Source organism: Scyliorhinus torazame, chromosome 17 (assembly GCF_047496885.1).
Source record: "Scyliorhinus torazame isolate Kashiwa2021f chromosome 17, sScyTor2.1, whole genome shotgun sequence".
In the NCBI taxonomy this organism is placed as follows: Eukaryota; Metazoa; Chordata; class Chondrichthyes; order Carcharhiniformes; family Scyliorhinidae; genus Scyliorhinus; species Scyliorhinus torazame.
Window position 1 is genome coordinate 139,058,812 of NC_092723.1, and position 19,103 is coordinate 139,077,914.

General features: G+C 43.3%; 1 protein-coding gene across 13 annotated transcripts in view; it reads left to right on the forward strand.

Annotated features, from left to right (window-relative positions):
- The window catches only part of LOC140394184 (trinucleotide repeat-containing gene 6A protein-like), a 383,091-nt gene that overhangs the window by 224,737 nt on the left and 139,251 nt on the right, over nt 1–19,103 (forward strand). For 10 of the 13 annotated variants that reach the window (XM_072481149.1, XM_072481147.1, XM_072481153.1 and 7 more), the window contains 3 exons: nt 5,410–5,500; nt 7,155–7,176; nt 8,099–8,251. In XM_072481149.1, coding sequence (XP_072337250.1) covers nt 5,441–5,500; nt 7,155–7,176; nt 8,099–8,251 — 235 coding nt within the window. In that variant the 5' untranslated portion in view covers nt 5,410–5,440. The remainder of the gene's footprint in view (nt 1–5,409; nt 5,501–7,154; nt 7,177–8,098; nt 8,252–19,103) is intronic. The other 3 variants (XM_072481151.1, XM_072481150.1, XM_072481157.1) reach the window with 1 other exon arrangement.

Here is a 19,103-nt window from a genome sequence, read left to right on the forward strand (position 1 = left end):
AGCGACACATCTCCCCCAGCCTTATCCTTAAGGGACACTCTCATTCCCTTCCTATCTCGAGAGTCAGCTGTGCTTTAATGCACCCACATCTATACATTCTAGGCGGGCATGCTGAGGCCAGTGCTGTTGTTCTAGCACCCAGCTGCAAACTCATAAGGAATCAGACTGATTTGCACACCTCCACCAAACTGAGTTACAAATATATTTTTACAGAGATGTTACTTTATAAATCATAGAGAGGTAATTAAAGCAGCAGCATATTTTGCTGAATTGTCTTAATCTTAAATGCTAGACCAAAAGAACTTGCATTTATGCAGTGTTTATCACAGTCATTTTCAAACACTGGGTCACGGGTTGTGTCGGGAGGGTCGCGGAGCCATGTGTCGTGGCATTCCCGATCACGGGGCCATGCGCCGCGGCATTTCCGATCACGGAGCCGCATTCCCGATCACTGAGCCATGCATCGCGGCATTCCTGCGCACGGCCATGCGTCGTGACATTCCCGATCACTGAGCCATGCATCGCGGCATTCCCGATCACGGGGCCATGCGTCGTGACATTCCCGATCACGGGGCCATGCATCGCGGGCACACCTGATCACTGGAAGTAGCGTCCAACGGCGCAACCGGCTTTTAAAAATGGCGGCCGCGACCAGCTTCAGAATGTCGGCCTTTCCGCGCAGGCATGCTCCCTCAGCAGTGCGCAGGCCCAGAGTCCAGAGGGGCAGAAAGCCGCCTCCTAACATCAGCGTGCTGACCCAAGAGCAGATTTTTTTATTAGTCGCTGGAGCCTTCCTGCCTGGAGCAACGGCAGAGAGCACCCTTTACGCTGGCGTTCTGGGCGCAAGAAAGATTCCTCCATTTTGCAACTGTCAACAGTGCTGGTGTGAACTTCAGGGCCTCTGTTGAACAACACATGTAGAAGATGTTGAAAGCCAGATCAAATTAGCATAAAGGTGATTACTTGAGGTGTAGGTTTATTAATTGTGTCACTGCAAATCAGGACTCAAAGTTCATGTGTGTTGTATACAGGGAGCACTGGCAAATGATAGTTTAAAACCCCCAACTTCAAAGACATTTGAAGACTAAGCATAGTGAGTTCGAGGACAACTCTTGATTTTTTTTTTTGTCAACGGTGCAGTGAGATCTTAAATCATCAGCTGAAGTCATTATCAGAAATGTAACATTGAATGACAAAGCAAGTGGGATCATGAGGACCAAGCAGGCACACCTGTCACATTAAAGGAAAGTAAAAATGGTGGGTCGCAAAGTTCGGCTGGCAAGGGTCGCGAATGTCGGCCGGTTAGTAAAAATGGGTCACGGGGCAAATAGGTTTAAAAAAAACACTGGTTTATCACATCCTCGGGAGATCCCAAAGCACTTTACAGACATTAAATTGTGTTTTCTGTGTCATCATTGTTGTGCAGGTTAACACAGCAGCCAATATAGAAAAGGACCCCCCCCCCCGAACAATACTTACACCACATGGACTTATCAATACCACCTCTGGGGCAGCTGGCCACTGGCAATAAAAATGTTCACCTTGCCAATAACACCGACTTTCTGTGAAAGAATAAATATAGGCAAGACAATACATTATATTCTGGAATAGGTAGGGATGTACCAACAGGGACTTGAGAGTCTTGGTCAGACTTGATTTGAATCTGCCAAATATAGAACATCAGCAAAACAAATAAATATTGAGCTGAATTGTCAAAACTGTAGAGTACAATTCAGAAAATTAACTGTACGGTGTGATCAGACTGTATATTGAGTTCTTCATCTAGATTTGATCTCCAACAATTCAAGCACAGGGCTACAAAGAATAGGCTGAAATATCCTCCTTGGATTTGGGAGATCCTGAGGAAACAAAATGGGAGTGTTTGGTTTTAAAAAGGAAGCAACTGAGATGAATTTTTAAAAAGAACAGTTAAAGTAGTTAAGTGGATAAAAAAAGGATGAATTCAGAATTACTTTCAGTCGGATAAGGTGGATGAGTTCAAATTAGTAAAGGTATGTTTTGAAACAGATTGGGATGCACTTCCCATAGAGTAATCAGTAAGGAGCAGACCTTTGTAGAAGAGTAATGAAAGCAAATACCTTTGATTCGTTGATAATCACGTCACTCCGATATTCAACAAGGGAGGTAGAGCGAAAGCAGGGAATTATAGACCAGTGAGCCTAACATCGGTAGTGGGGAAAATGCTTGAATCCATTATCAAGGACTTTATAGCAGAACATTTAGAAAGCAGTGGCAGGATCAGTCAGAGTCAGCATGGATTTATGAAGGGAAAATCATGCTTGACAAATCTGTTGGAATTCTTTGAAGAGGTAACCAGTACAGTCGACAAGGGGGAGCCAGTCGATGTGGTATATTTGGACTTTCAGAAGGCGTTCAACAAAGTCCCGCATAAGAGATTATTGTGCAAAATTAAAGCGCATGGGACTGGGGGAAATTTATTGAGCTGGATAGAAAACTGGTTGGCAGAGAGGAAACAAAGAGTAGGGATTAATGGGTCCGTTTCAAATTGGCAGGCAGTAAGTAACCAGTGGGGTACCACAGGGATCGGTGCTGGGACCCCAGCTATTCACAATATATATTAATGATTTGGATGAGGGAACAAAATATATCATCTCAAAGTTTGCAGATGATACCAAATTAGGTGGGAGGGTGAATTGTGACGAGGATGCAGAGATCCTACAGCAAGATCTGGACAGGTTGGGCGAGTGGGCTAACTAATGGCAGATGCAGTATAATTTGGATAAGTGAGGTTATTCATTTTGTAAGCAAAAACAGGAAGGCAGATGAATGGTTGTAAATTGGGAGAGGGGAGTGGGACCTGGGTGTCCTTGTGCACCATTCGCTGAAGGTAAGCATGCAGGTGCAGCAGGCGGTAAAGAAGGCTAATGGTATGTTGGCCTTCATTGCGAGAGGTTTCAAGTATAGAAGGAGGGATGTGTTGCTGCAAATGTACAGGGCCTTGGTGAGGCCACACTTGGAGTACTGTGTGCAGTTTTGGTCGTCTTCTCTGAGGAAGGATGTTCTTGCTCTCGAGGGAGTGCAGCGAAGGTTTACCAGACTGATTCCAGGGATGGCGGGACTGTCATATGAGGAGAAATTGACTAGGTTGGGATTGTTCTCGCTGGAGTTCAGAAGAATGAGGGGGGATCTCATAGAGACTTATAAAATTCTAACAGGACTAGACCGGGTAGATGCAGGGAAGATGTTACCAATGATAGGTGTGTCCAGAACCAGGGGTCACAGCCTGAGGATTCAGGGTAAACCATTTTGGACAGAGATAAGGAGACACTTCTTCAACTTCACACAAAGAGTGGTGAGCCTGTGGAATTCATTACCACAGAAAGTAGTTGATGCTAGAACTTTGAATATATTCAAGATGCGGCTGGATATAGCACTTGGGGGAAATGGGATCAAAGGCTATGGGGAGAAAGCAGGATTAGGCTATTGAGTTGGATGATCAGCCATGATCATGATGAATTGCGGAGCAGGCTCGAAGGGCCAAAAGGCCTCCTCCTGCTCCTATCTTCTATATATCTATATACTACCATGGTTGTTCTTCTGGATCTTTCTGGATGTATGGATCAAAATGGTTTGAAACAACCTACCTTGGCTATACTGACTTGGGAGTACTGCCATGGGATATTTTATGGTTGCTGCCTAGATCAGTTTAACATCCCTGACAACGCAATGCTGCAGTGAAGTACAGTGTCAACCCACATAATTGCTCATGCCCTGAAGGAGGCCTGGTACCCACAATTTTTTGCATTGCAGGTGAAAGTATTACCAACATAGCCAAGTTGACACCACAAAAATAAATTTTCTGTGCATTCACTTTCTGCCACCCCTTGTTTCCCTCGTGCTTCAATACAGCAGGATGTTGACTTTATGGAGTTTCCCTTTCCCTGTAGTGATGTGAATGAGCATTTTTGGCAAAAGCCCTGTATTTCCAATCATGACCTCGCTGAGGTGGAGCTTAAAATATTACAACGATGATGAGGCGAGCCTTTTCCTAAATGCTTTCAAAGTTGCTTCTAACCAGCCATTCTGGGACACTGTACAGGAAGCACAAATTGTATTTGCTAACTAGGTGCAATTCAGTAAGCTTCCATCAACCAATATGGGTAGCACTGTTGCTTCACAGCTCGAGGCTCGATTCCCGGCGTGGGTCACTGTCTGCGCGTTCTTCCTGTGTCTGCGTGGGTTTCCTCCCGAAAGACGTGCTGTTAGGTAATTTGGACATTTTGAATTCTCCCACTGTGTACCCGAACAGGCGCCGGAATGAGGCAACTAGGGGCTTTTCACAGTAACTTCATTGCAGTGTAAATGTAAACCTACTTGTGACAATAAAGATTATTATTATTATTATATAATCACAAGGGTTAATATCTCCTGTTTATAAAGACATTTTGGGGGTACGATAGCCTGAAAACTTCTTATGGAATGTGTGTTTGGACTGAATAATTTTGGCACTGTTTTGCACCATGGATCTTTTACCTTCACCTAGGTTTCACAAAGCACGTGTGTTTCAGCAATTGGCATTGGAGAATGATTGGTCTCTTGGGTGCCACTGTGCATTGTTTCTATAGCTACCTGGCACTGTTCTGCAGTCACTAGGCAAAAGTGGGGGTGGCACATTCAGTGGCAGCTATTGTAATCCATGAAAAAGGTTACCTAAACAGCTGGAGCAAGGGAAATTGGCAGACTTGTACTGAGAACTGCAATTGCGGGGAAGAAAAATATGAATATTTGTTGAATCCTGCAAAGCTTAGGTTGAACAGGATCCTTTTGAAATGGTAGGAAAAAGCTGTTAGTGCAGCTTTTCTCAATTCTTCAGCCTGAAGGTACAAGTGTACTTGGCCAGGCCATTGCATTGGTGTGGTTGGCCTCACACCCCAGTGGTTATTAATAGTAAATAGAAAAATGCAGAGTTGCACCAAGAGACCGATCACCCTGCAGAAACGTTTCAGTTATCTCTTAGGCTAGTTATTTTTGTGACAATAAATCCAAGCAATGCCATATTACTGTGTTTATATTCACATACAGACTAGTTACGAGCTATTTGGTTAAATATATACATGTGTTAGTGTGACTTTTAATTTTTCCATTCAAATGATTTGGGAGATTCAGAACGCTTGTAAAATTAAGGTACTTTGTGCAACATGTTTTTAAGAACAGATTGAATTCTGAAGCCAATTGACCTATTGCATAGAGGCACAATGTTTTTTCAGCTCCGAATTGGAAGGTTAAAATAAGGGTAACCCCATAAGTAGATTACACAGCTGTTCCTATTTTCAAGTTTTGTCAGATGAAGTCTTTCATTCCAACAACAAACAGATTATGGATCTTGGTAGATTGAGCGTCTTGAATCATGGTGTTTTTGTTTCAAAGGGATAGAGTGCAAGAAAAGGAAGAACAGTTGATGGAAGAAAGGAAAAAGAGAAAGGACGACAAGAAGAAAAAGGAAGCCGCTTTGAAGAAGGTACTAAATTTACTTTTGGAGGAGCAACATAACGATCAAATGAAATTCACCCTTTCTCCAGAAGACATTCAAGGATATTCATAATGCAAGAGCATAATTGTGGGGTAGGCAGTGAAGGATGCAGCTGCATGCCTTGGAGTAACACTTTTATTGGAAAGTTATTGGGAAAACTTTTGAAGTTTAATGGAATATTCGGTACCTCTGAAAAGCTATTCAGTTGACTTCGAGAAAAATGTAATGTTTCTCAGATACACAAACTATAACGTGCTCGCATGCGTACACACAGACACTTTTGTAGCTAACATGGTACTTGCATCTTGATAGGTTAGAGCCCCTACACCATCTAATTATGAAGATCTAAATATTTGTGACACTCCATGTGCTTTACCATTTGAAGGAAACCGGGATTCTTGCCCATATACCAGGAAGATTATTGAAATTACATTTTAAGAGCAAGCCTTCCAAATGAGCTATTTACTGGAGTACAGTGTGCCACGTTATATTTGCCTCATTACCAAAGCATCTGGTGCAATGCCACACATTATGCAAGCACAACTAACCCACTCCCATTTGAGGTTTTTATTTATTTTAACTGCCTTCGTTTGGCATATTGGAGGTGAGCTGCTGTCTTGATGCAGAGACTCTTATAGATTTATAAGAGGAAGCAATACTTGGACAAGGGTACCCAATGATGCAAAGTCTGTTATCGGTGCTAATCTATGGCCAACTTGCAGTCCAACTTTGCGTCTCATTGGTCGAGTATGTAATTACATTCTAGCTGTGCCATGACATTTACCCTAGGTTTACATTAACTACCAACAAAGAAAGAAAGATTTGCATTGATATGGTGACATTCATGACCTCAAGATGTCCCATAGTGTTTTACAGCATTGAAGTGTTAATCACTGTCGCAGTTGGGATTGAACGTGGTGCTATCAGTGGGGTGCAATCTCCATGGCCATCGTTCATCTTATGTTTATCGTGGGCTTCAAGACATATAAGCAGAAGCTGTTTTACATCAATGGGAAAGGGTAAAAGCACTATTGTAGTTGATGGATCTTTCCACTAGCAGATCAGAAGAGTGGAAAATTTCTTTGACTTCATTTTGGACCTTGAGGTCTCAGTTAATTTTGGACAAATTCCAGACTATGATGCCTAGAAGCTGTTAACTACAAAATGTAGTTCTCTGCACAAGATGGAACCTGAGGAGAGTCTGACGAAACTTCTCGAGCAGTTCCCCTCTAAAGTGTGTTCTCGACATTGATTACCACTTCAATGCTCTAAAATTACTCCATTATCACTTTGGTTGCCCATTTTGTTAGGTACTGTTGTACAATGAGAAAACAATGGTAACATAACTGACAGGTTTTACACCGTACCTGCCTTAATTTGGTGAATTCGTAGATGTGTATTTGCATAGATGGGAGGGTAGGTATGCATCCAAAGAAAAGATGCTTGCTCAGGTGTAATGCAAACTGTCTTTCTGTAATAAATATCTCTGCTTGTGCTGAAAATCTACAACGATGAAATCTTGTTTCTGCAATTGTTCTGACGTATAGTTGCTGTGGTGCATAAGTTTTTGTAGCGAAGTATCCTTTTCACTGATTTTAGGTGTAAGATTTATTTTTAACTGACGTACTTTCTATTGTTACAGGCAATTGAACACAAAAACAAAGGTAAGCTGACATCTGTTGCTTGGTTTATTGCATGTTTTTTGGTAAATTTTTACTGTCTCCTTGGAAGTGTTGCCATGTAACTTTGTTTCCTGACTAAATCTGGCTACGGTGTCTGCATCATTGGGTAGTACTTTCACTTTGTAGTATTGTGCTTTATAGCAAGTTTAAAGAGCTGTTTCAATGTTTGCTGTTGCAGTTAGCAGAAAAGAATAAAGATATGACTAAGTAAATTGGAGGATACCAGAAAAGGCGATTGGGACCCATGTTCTACTTTCAAAGCTGTGTGACTGTTCCAGTTCCATGTTAAGTGATCAATCTGCATAATCTAATGATAGAAACGCCTTTAAAAACTTAACAGGGCGTGCGGCATGGTGGCGCAGTTGTTAGCACTGCTGCCTCACAATGCAGAGGACTCTGGTTCGATCCCGGCCCCGGGCACTGTCAGTGTGGAGTTTGCACATTCTCCCTGTGGCTGCATGGGTCTCACCCACACAACCCAAAGGTGTGCAGGGTAGGTGGATTGGCCACATTAAATTGTCCCTTGATTGGAAAAAAAGATAATTGGATACTTTAAATATTTAAAAAAATAAAAACGAAAACTTAACAATAACTAGGTTTAAAAAAAAAAAAAAAAAAAATCTATACTGAAGGCAGGATTGCTTATAATCTGTACATGGAACCTGCAAGTTTCAAGTGAAAAAAACTGCAAGTGAAGTTATACCACTTGTTACAGCATGCTCAGCTCGAAGCACTGTTTCTTTCACTGATTTAATATGCTGGTGAAAAATTTTGGTTCAATTTATTTTCTGTAAATTAAAAACTTTTTGTTCAAAGTATCCCTGCCCCATCTCCCATATTGTGTATTCAGAGAAAACAAATTATGTCACAACATTTCTTAATGTCAATCTATTTATTTTAACAGAGATCCATTATATTGGTTGTACTTGCCTTCAGGCTGCTTCAGCTGTGTCTATGACATGGAGAAATCAGTGCATTTGCAATGATACCATTGATTGCAGTGAAGGTCATGCTGTTAGAGTGCCTGCAGTCACCTATCCTGGGAAAACATGCTATGGTCAGTCTTCATCTGTGAACAGAGACAATGAATATCACTGGTTGGAGTTAACTTTGGAAAGTTAGTCGACTGATTTGTGGTGAACATTGAAATTTACTCAAGTTGCCTGACTCCCATTGAAGTTCAACCCTCTGTTGAATTCTTACATGCAAAGCTCTCACTCGCTCTCGCGCTCTCACTCGCTCTCGCTCTCGCTCTCGCTCTCGCGCTCTCACTCGCTCTCGCGCTCTCACTCGCTCTCGCGCTCTCACTCGCTCTCGCGCTCTCACTCGCTCTCTCGCTCTCGCGCTCTCACTCGCTCTCGGGCTCTCACTCGCTCTCTCGCTCTCGCGCTCTCACTCGCTCTCGCGCTCTCACTCGCTCTCGCGCTCTCACTCGCTCTCTCGTGCTCTCACTCGCTCTCGCGCTCTCACGCGCTCTCACGCGCTCTCACTCGCTCTCGCGCTCTCACTCGCGCTCGCTCTCGCGCTCGCACTCGCTCTCGCGCGCACTCGCTCACTCGCGTGCTCTCGCTCATGCTCTCTCACTCACTCACTCATGGTCTCACTCATGCTCTGTCACTCACTCTCTTCCCCCTCACATGCTCTTTTCCAAGGCCCCTGGCAGCTAATCTTGCACATGGGATCTACAAGGAGGCCAAGGATTAATCCTTGGATGAAACCAGAGGTGGCAATGCAGGAAGAGGAGCCATGCAGTTGATTGTCTGGTGACAATGAGCTAAATAAGGATGGAATCAATGCTTAGGTCAGTTCCACCAGCTGAAGAATGGTGGAGCGATGCGCTGAAGGAGGGTGGTGTGGTCTAAGTTACAAAGGCTGCAAACAAGTTGAAAGATTGGATAGAGCGTTTATCTCTGTCACTTCTGGTACTCTAATTCTTGCATTGAAGTTCACTCCTCTGGTACCCTTATGTCTCTGGGAATGGTGTCCTGCAGTCAGCTCTAATTGGGGGAAAAATTTAACTGAGAAGCACCAGGGATAGATAAAAGTCAGAACCAGCATAATAAAGTAGTGATGAGTAATTTTAAAAAAAAATTCTTATTAAGGGGCAATTTAGCGTGGCCAATCCACCTACCCCGCACATCTTTTGGTTGTGGAGGTGAGATCCGCGCAGACATGGGGAGAATGGGCAAAGTCCACACAGACAGTGAGTACTAGCCACTGCACCACCGTGCTGTACGTGATCAGTAATTAAAAAGTAATACAAGGATAAGTAGATCGAAGTACATTAGACAAGGAGACTAAGTTTAAGGTAAGAGGAGTATCTTTTAAGTCTAAGTAATTTGAAAAGTTATCAAGTAAGGCGAAGTACATTTAAGTTTAAGACATGGCGGTGAGGTCTACCAAGTGAAATGTGTGACCTGTCATATATGGGAACCACGACAGGGGGAGTTCAGCATTGTTGTGTTCCAAAGGTGTACGGCCAGGCTGGATGGCCTCATGCTAGTTGTATTGTAAGTAAGATTAATAATGAGTGAAGAACGTGGATTGACACGGGGAATTGTGATATTGTTGCCATCACAGAGACGTGGTTGAGGGAAGGGCAGGACTCACAACTCAACATTTCGGGGTATAGGCTCTTCAAGGGAGGGCGTAAAAGAAAAGGTTGTGTCGCATTATTAATGAAGGAGTCTGTTACTGCAGTAAGGAGGGATGATATCTTGGAGGGCCTTCAAATTAAGCTTTGCGGGTAAAACGTAGGAATAAAAGGGCAGCACGGTGACGCAGTGGTCAGCATTGCTGCCTCACGACAGTGAAGTCCCAGGTTCGATCCCGGTTCTGGGTCACTGAGTTTGTACATTCTTCCCGTGTTTGCGTGGGTTTCACCCCCACAACCCAAAGATATGCTGGGTAGGTGGATTGGCTGTGCAAAGTTGCCCCTTAATTGGAAAAAATAATTGGGTACTCTAAATTTTAAAAAAAGAAGGGAAAAAAACTTGGGAATAAAAAGGGGGCAGTTACATTGCTGGTAATGTACTATATGTCCCCATAGTCAGCGGGCAATAGAGGAGCAGATATGCAGACAATTCACTGAGGTGTGTAAAAGTAATAGTAGGGTAGCAAGTAATAGTAATGTTTAGGGATTTCACCCACCCCCGCATAATAATTGGAAAAGTTATAGTGTAAAAGGTTTCGAGAGAATGGATTTGTTGAAATGTATTCAGGAGAGCTTTTTATGCCAATATATAGAAGGTCCAACAAGGGATGGTGCAATGCTGGATCTAATTCTGGGGAACGAGGCCAGACAGGTATTTGAGGTTATGGTGGAAGAGCATTTTAGTGATACAGACCACAACACCGTAGGATTGAAGTTTATGGAAAGGGTAAAATATGGTGAGTATAAAACAGTTTGGATTGGGGCAAGGCAGATTTAATTAGAATAAGGCAGAGTCTGACCAAATGGCTTTTAATGGGAAAATCTACAGTAAAGCAGTTGGGGTGTTCAAAAAGGAAATGGGGAGAGTACAGGTCCAATATGTTCCCTTTAGGGTGAAATGTAGGAGCAACAAGCCCAGAGAACCCTGGATGCCCAGGAATATTGAGGACTGGATAAGAAAGAAAAGAGGCTATTAGCAGGTACAAAGGGAGCAAATCAGAAATTACAAGAGCCACGAGGGGGCATGAAAAAGCACTGGTAAGTAGGCTTAAGGCGAATTCCAAGATAGCCTAGAAGTATATTAAGGGGAAGGAGATAACCAGTGAATGAATGGGGCCCATGAAGTAGGGTCAAGGGGGCAATCTGTGCGTGGATCTGGAGGACGTTCGTAGGGTGTTAAAAACGGTTTCTTCACGTCTCTCCCACTCGGGAGAAGGAGGATGTAGGTTCAGAATTCCGGGAAAGGGAATGGGAGGTTCTTAACAGTTTAACATAGGGAATGAAGAAGTATTAAAGGTTTTGGCGGACTTAAAATTAGACACATCCTCAGGTCCAGATGAGTTGTATCCCAGGCTGCCGTGGGAGGCAAGGGAGGAAATTACAAGGACTATGACCCAGATTTGACTACAGGGGACTTGCTGGAGGATTGGAGGACGGCTAAGGTTCCACTTTTCAAGTGGGGTGGTCGAGATGAACCGGGGAATTGCAGACCAATGAGTCTCACATCAGTGGCCGGGAAACTAAGGGAGAAAATTAATCCTCAGTTGGAGTGACAAGGTCTGATCAGGAATAGTTCTCATTGCTTTGTCAGAGGGAGGTCATGCGTGTGTTTCCTCTGGGTGCTGCAGTTTCCTCGCACAGCCTAAAGAAGTGCAGGTTAGGCGGATTGGCCATGCTAAATATAGTGTGCAGGTTAGGTGGGATTGGGGCTGGGGAAGTGGGGTTGGGTGGGGTGCTCATTCAGAGAGTCGGTGCGCACTTGATGGGCTGAATGGACTCCATTTGCAATGTTGGAATTCTATGGCTAATGAATTTGATTGCATTTTTTGAGATGTTGATTGGGTTTGTAGATGACGGTAGTACAGTTGAAGTAGTTTATATGCATTTCAGCAAAGTCTTTGACAAGGTCTTACATGGGAGACTGATAAAGAAGATAGCATATGGCTTCCAGGGTAATGTGGCAAGGTGGACCCAACACTGGCTTAGTGGTAGGAGCCAGAGAGTGGAATTTGATGGCCATTTTTGTGACTGGAGGTCGGTGTCCAGTGGCTTACTATCAATGCTAGGTCCCTTATTGTTGGACATATACATATATAAACAATAAAGATGAAAATGTGTGTGTTGTGTGGGGGGGGGGGGGGGGGGGGGGGGGGGGGGAAGAAATGATAAGTAGGTTTGCGAATTACATGAAGATTGACAGGGTGGTTAATAGTGAGGAAGAAGCTCTTCGGTTGCAGGAAGATATAGGCACGTTGGTCAGACGGGCAGATCAGTTGCAGATGGAATTTAACTCTGAAAGGTCCAAGGTGATGCATTTTGGAAGGAGTAACAGACAAGGGAGTAACAAATGATAAGCATGACACTAGGAAGTTCAGAGGGATCTTGGTGTGCTTGTCCACGGATCCCTGAAGGTAGCGGGACAAGTTATTGGGGTAGTTCAGAAGGCATACAGTACACTTGCCTTTATCAGTCGCAGCATAGATTATAAGTGCAGCAAGGTTATATTGGAGCTCCAGCTGGTTAGCTGGGGCACTGTGTGCAGTTCTGGTTGCCTCACTATAAGAAGGATGTGATTACACTGGAGAGGGCGCAGTGATGATTCACCAGGATGTTGCCTGGAATAGGGCATTTGAGCTATGAAGAGATGCTGGATAGGTTCAGGTTATTTTCTTTCGAGCAGAGAAGGCTAAAGGGGGTGAGGTGGGGGTCTGATTGAGGTGTATAAGATTGTGGGGTATGTGCAGGATGGATAGGAAGCAGCTGTTCCCCTTAGTTGAAAGATCAATAACAAGGGGGCATAATTGTAAAGTAAGGGGCAAGAGGTTGAGGGGATTTGAGGACTTTTCAGCCAGTGGGTGGTGGGAGTCTGAAATGCACGCCGAGTGGGTGGTGGGAGTCTGAAATGCACGCCGAGGCGTATAGTGGAGGTGGGAATCCTCAACCTTTAAAAAGTACGTGGATGAAATGTCGTAACATTCAAGGCTCTAGACCAAGTGCTGGAAATTGGGATTAGTGTAGATTTAATGCAGACTCGATGGGCCAAAGGGTCTCTCTTGTACTGTATGACTCTACTTTCCTATTACAATATCTAACTTTATTTTTATCTCTGCTACCTACCTGACAGGTTGTTTAAAACATGTATCACCTTTGTGAATCAAAAGATTCTCCTAGCTAAGTGGTTTTAAATGTGTTTTTTGGTCCTATTTGCCTGGCTTACTTAGAAGTCAGGATTTCTACTGGGATCCAGACACTGAATAAACTGCTCATCCGGAGCAGCTATAAATTACTAATTTTTTTTCAAAAATCTCATAATATGAATTTAGAGTACCCAATTAAGGGGCAATTTAGCATGCCAATCCACCTACCCTGCACATCTTTGGGTTGTGGGTGTGAGACCCACGCAGAAACGGGGAGAATATGCAAAGTGATCTTTGAAGAGATAACAAATAGGTTAGACCAAGGAGAGCCAATGGATGTTATCTATCTTGACTTCCAAAAGGCCTTTGATAAGGTGCCTCATGGGAGACTGCTGAGTAAAATAAGGGCCCATGGCATTCGAGGCAAGGTACTAACATGGATTGACGATTGGCTGTCAGGCAGAAGGCAGAGAGTTGGGATAAAAGGTTCTTTTTCGGAATGGCAACCGGTGACGAGTGGTGTCCCGGAGGGTTCAGGAAGGACACCTCAGGAAGGACATACTGGCACTGGAGCGGGTCCAGCGGAGATTCACACGGATGATCCCAGGGATGGTAGGCCTAACATACGCTGAACGTCTGAAGATCCTGGGATTATATTCATTGGAGTTTAGGAGGTTGAGGGGAGATCTAATAGAAACTTACAAGATAATGAATGGCTAAGACAGGGTGGATGTAGGGAAGTTGTTTCCATTAGCAGGGGAGACTAGGACCCAGGGGCACAGCCTTAGAATAAAAGGGAGTCACTTTAGAACAGAGATGAGAAATTTCTTCATCCAGAGAGTGGTGGGTCTGTGGAATTCATTGCCACAGAGGGCGGTGGAGGCCAGGACGTTGAGGGTCTTTAAGACAGAAGTTGATAAATTCTTGATTTCTCGAGGAATTAAGGGCTATGGAGAGAGAGCGGGTAAATGGAGTTGAAATCAGCCACGATTGAATGGTGGAGTGGACCCGATGGGCCGAATGGCCTTACTTCCGCTCCCATGTCTTTTAGTCTTATGGTCTTAAAGTCCACCAGGATAATCACCTGGGGCCAGGATCGAACCTGAGTTCTCGGTGCAGTGAGGCAGCAGTGCTAACCACATATTTAGAGCAGCACGGTAGCATTGTGGATAGCGCAATTGCTTCACAGCTCCAGGGTCCCAGTTTCGATTCCGGCTTGGGTCACTGTCTGTGTGGAGTCTGCACATCCTCCCCGAGTGTGCGTGGGCTTCCTCCGGGTGCTCCGGTTTCCTCCCACAGTCCAAAGATGTGCAGGTTAGGTGGATTGGCCATGATAAATTGCCCTTCGTGTCCAAAATTGCCCTTAATGTTGGGTGGGGTTACTGGGTTATGGAGGTAGGGTGGAGGTGTGGACCGTGGGTAGGGTGCTCTTTCCAAGAGCCGGTGCAGACTCGATGGGCCGAATGGCCTCCTTCTGCACTGGAAATTCTATGAATCTATGAACCGTGCCACCCCCCCAAAATCTCTAGCCTGGAAGATGCAACTGTTTTTAAAAAAAGCTACCTTGATAGGACTGGCTGGCAGAGAGCACAGCGTGTGCTTGATTGATCCCTGTAGCTATATAATGGTGTTGAATAGCATGTGATCTTTAGTGAATTTATTATCACATGGCACTTGATATTGGCTTTCTGTTTTCACAAACATTGTTTTATAATACTTTCAATTCCAAAAGCGTGCTGCTGCCAAGCTGGTGTGCACATTTGATTTGGTGAGCGTCCTGATTTGTCAGGAAGGTGAGCAAGTTCAGGCAATAATATGAAACACTCAGCTGTTATTTTTAGCCTTCCATTTATTAGCTGAGCAATTGACTTGAGTATTGGTATAAAAATGTAATTATTGCATACATTTAAGCAGGAAATTGGACTTGCTCAAAGCTTACTTCACTATTTCAAAATCAGATTTCATTGTGCACCATTTCAAAGTCCATACGAAAATAATGGCCTCTGTATACCTCCCACTGAGGGGATATTACAGTTTACATATGGTATTACAAATTTTAATCTAACTAGTTATTTTTAAAACCATCTTTTCGTTGACTACCTGGATAAATATGCTCTTTTATCAAATCCCTCCGGAAACTTTGTGGTTTCTCAGTAATTATCTGAATAGCTTTGTATCACAAACCACCACCACCAAGTAGCTTGATAATATTAACTGATCACCCTAGCATACAATTTTATAACCATGGATTTTGGATGGTCCATCAGTTATCCTATGCTCAAGGGCTGTTTTCAAAATATCATTTTCCTACATGTCTATGCTCAAAGCCTGACCCCTTTCTCCCACTGTTTAAATATTAATTTGATTCTGTACAAAAGATCAGGGGATACCATTGGACGCGTGTTGTGCATGTTTGTGTCGTCTCTGCTAGGTTTCTAGGAGAGAGATTGTTATTCCTCATGAAATCTTTTGTACTCACTGATGTTCAAGGAGATGCTACTGGTGTCATCTCCAGACCAGGGTTAGTGGAGAGGGCAAAGTATTCCTCATTGCGGATAGACACGGTGTGATGGAGCATGTGCAATACATCAAAAAAAGACTTGCATTTGTCTAACACTTGCATGGCCACGGGATGTCTTAAAGCACCTTGCAGTCAATGACGCACTTTTGAAGTGTAGTCCCTAATAAAATGCCATGCTCGGGTATAGAAAATAATTTAAAAGGCTATTGAAATGCTGACCTTTATATTTGAAGAACCAGAGTACAAGGGGGTAATTGCATACTCCTTCAGCGTACAAAGCCTTGGTCAGACCACACCTGCAATACAGCAATTCTGGGCACTACACCTGAGGCGTGGGTATATTGACCTTGGAGTGGGTAGTGTCGGCTTTACCAGATTGATGTCTGCACTCCTAGGGTTAAATTGTAAGGAGAAATTCCACAAACTCTGGTTGTAGTCCCTGGAATTTAGACGGTTAAGAAGTAAGTTGATTGAAATTTTCAAGGTATTAAGGGGAGCAGATGGGTGGTGCACTGTTGCATACGGCGCTGAGGACACTGGTTTGACCCTGGCCTCAGGTGACTGTGTGGAGGTTGCACATTTTTCCTTGTGTCTGCGTGCGTTTCACCCCCACAACCTAAAGATGTGCAGGTTAGGCGGATTGGACACACTAAATTGCCCCTTAATTGGAAAAAAAATTATTGGGTACTCTAAATTTAAAAACAAAATTCAAGGGAACAGATAAGGTAGATAGTGAGAAACTATTTCACTAGTTCAGGAATTAAGGGCCCAGGGAGTACAGTCTAAAAAATGGAGCCAACCCTTTCAGGAATGAAATTAAGGGATGCTCTAAATGCAAAGGATGGCTATTCTCTTCTCCAAATCACACTTGATGGTAGGTGAAATCTAAATTTTAAATCTGAGGTTGATAGATTTTTGTTGTCTACAGATATTAAGGGATATGAGGCAAAGGTTAAATGGAGTTTGGCTGCAGTTCAGTCATAAACTTGTTTGAATGACAGAACAGGCTCAAGGGACTTGATGTCCTACTCCTGTTCCTATGTTCAGAAGTTAGTCTTTTTCCCCCATGGAGAAAAGGAAAATTGAGAACAAGTACTTCTAAAGTTTTAGCTAAACTGTTTTTATTTTGCAGTACAAGAATGATACTAGTTTGCTAAGCTGGGTTTTGCAGACTTGTTACAAGCTGCGTATCCCTTCAGTTTATCTTGTACTGTTCTATTCCTTTTTAAAAACCTACTGAAGCTCTGCACAAGCCTCCTAAAGATGTAATGTTTTTGTGACATGTACTTTATGGAGCATACATATGTTTTTCTTCTCCCCTCCCCATCTACTTTTCTAAAGCTTTGATGTCTGGTTCTGCTAGGGGGTAATGGTGCCATTAACATTCATAAACTCTTTAAATGATCTGACTGAGAACAAGTGTCCCTCCTTTATTCATCAATATTATATGGTACTGGGGGTGCCTTCTAGAATTAAAAATTTGATTGTTAGAAATCCAGTGGCTCTGGTGGCAGCTGGGCAGAGGGAGCAGTTACACTAGTACTGTAGCGGTTATTGACTGGTGGATTAATTTTATATGTTACACTGAACTGATGTACATGGTGTGCAATGGGTAGTGGAATTGGATGTTAGTGCAATCCTGTCCTGGTTAGGTGGGACAGATGGTGTCTGAACATGAAATTAACAGCTAAATACGCAGCATGCAAAACATGTCTCTGTGTATAACACTGACAGAAAAAGAGGGAGGGCAAGCTTTCATCCTGTTTCTGGCATCAACCTTCAACGCTGCACAAGGTTTCCCGAAACCACCAAAGTATTCTAATACCATATAGAATCATATGTAGATTTCTAATCCCATATAGAATCATATGTGGAAGGGTAGCCAGTTACCATGCTTCCAAACGTTGTACAACTCATCATTCTGTCTGACTTCCTCTTTGATTCTTACCTTCTACCCATTCTTAAAGTGAATAAAAGCAGCACTGGGCTACACAGATGAGGACGTTCTCTGGCTCAATTTCTGGATGAATGAATTAATGACACAACACCTGGTCTCAGCTGACAGATGTTTCCTGGCAAGATGTGAACCTGCTGTGACAGGCAATGACATTATGTGTGATTCTGTGATCTGTGTTTTATTATTTTATCTAAAGGTATACATTGTATTTAAATTTAGTAATTAGACATGTTTATTTTCTACACTTTACATAAGGTAGTCCTTTGACTTGCAACTTGGTATTTTATTTTGGGAAACATTCAGTCTTGGTGTAATGCCTTGGTTACTGCCAGGATATAAATCAGTTAGCTGTTTGTTTCATTAGAATACTTTGGGTTTGTGATCTAGGAAGCAAATGTTTAGCTTGGTAATGTTTACGACGAGAGCAGTACCTGTCTTTGAGTCTATGATGTAACCACAGAGTTTAGAGTTAGTCGAGTAGTAATATAGGGCTTAAGAGCACAACTAAGGCCAGCACGGTAGCATTGTGGTTAGCACAGTTGCTTCGCAGCTCCAGGGTCCCAGGTTCGATTCCTGGCTTGGGTCACGGTCTGTGTGGAGTCTGCACGTTCTCCCCGTGTGTGCGTGGGTTTCCTCCGGGTGCTCCGGTTTCCTCCCACAGTCCAAAGATGTGCGTGTTAGGTGGATTGGCCATGCTAAATTGTCCTTCGTGTCCAAAATTGCCCTTCGTGGTGGGTGGGGTTACTGGGTAATGGGGATAGGTGGGGTTACTGGGTAATGGGTATAGGGTGGAGGTGTGGGCTTGGGTAGGGTGCTCTTTCTAAGAGCCAGTGCAGACTCGATAGGCCGAATGGCCTCCTTCTGCACTGTAAATTCTATGAAAAAAAACCTCTTCTTTCATTGCTGAAAATAATTAATTGGCGATGGGCAGGAGGCATCATGGATACTTCTCACTTTCCCTATGAGAGATTAAATCAATGGATTTGAGGTTTTGCTGGAAGTTTTCTCTCTTGATTTTAAATCCCAGGAAAGAGAGAAATTAATTTTGCAAGCACTTCCGTTTCCCCCATTCTCCCCCCTCCCCCCCAAAAAGTATCCCTTTATCAGACATATTCTGAATTCCTTTTTAATTTCGCATTGTCATTTCTTTAAAGATTATTGCCATTGGAAGGTTTTGCAAAACCTTCTTTTGTGATTGAAATATTATCAGTGTCAGAGGTTTACAGCATGGAAACAGGCCCTTTCGCCCGACTTGTCCATGCCGCCCAGTTTTTACCATTGAGCTAGTCCCAATTGCCCGCATTCAGCCCATACCCCTCTATACCATCTTACCCATACAACTGTCTAAATGCTTCTTAAAAGACAAAATTGTACTCGCCTCTACTACTGTCTCTGGCAGCTTGTTCCAGAAACTCACCACCCTCTGTGTAGAAAAAATTGCCCTATAGTGATAAACTAATAGTTTTAGTCTCCCCTACCTTTGGGATAAGATGTTGACTATCTACCTTTTCTATGCTCCTCATTATTTTATAGACCTCTACAAGATCAACTTCAAGACATCCCAACTCCCTGTATTCAATGTTCTGACCAATGAAACCAAGGATGCCGAATGCCTCCTTTACCACCCTATTCACCTGTGAC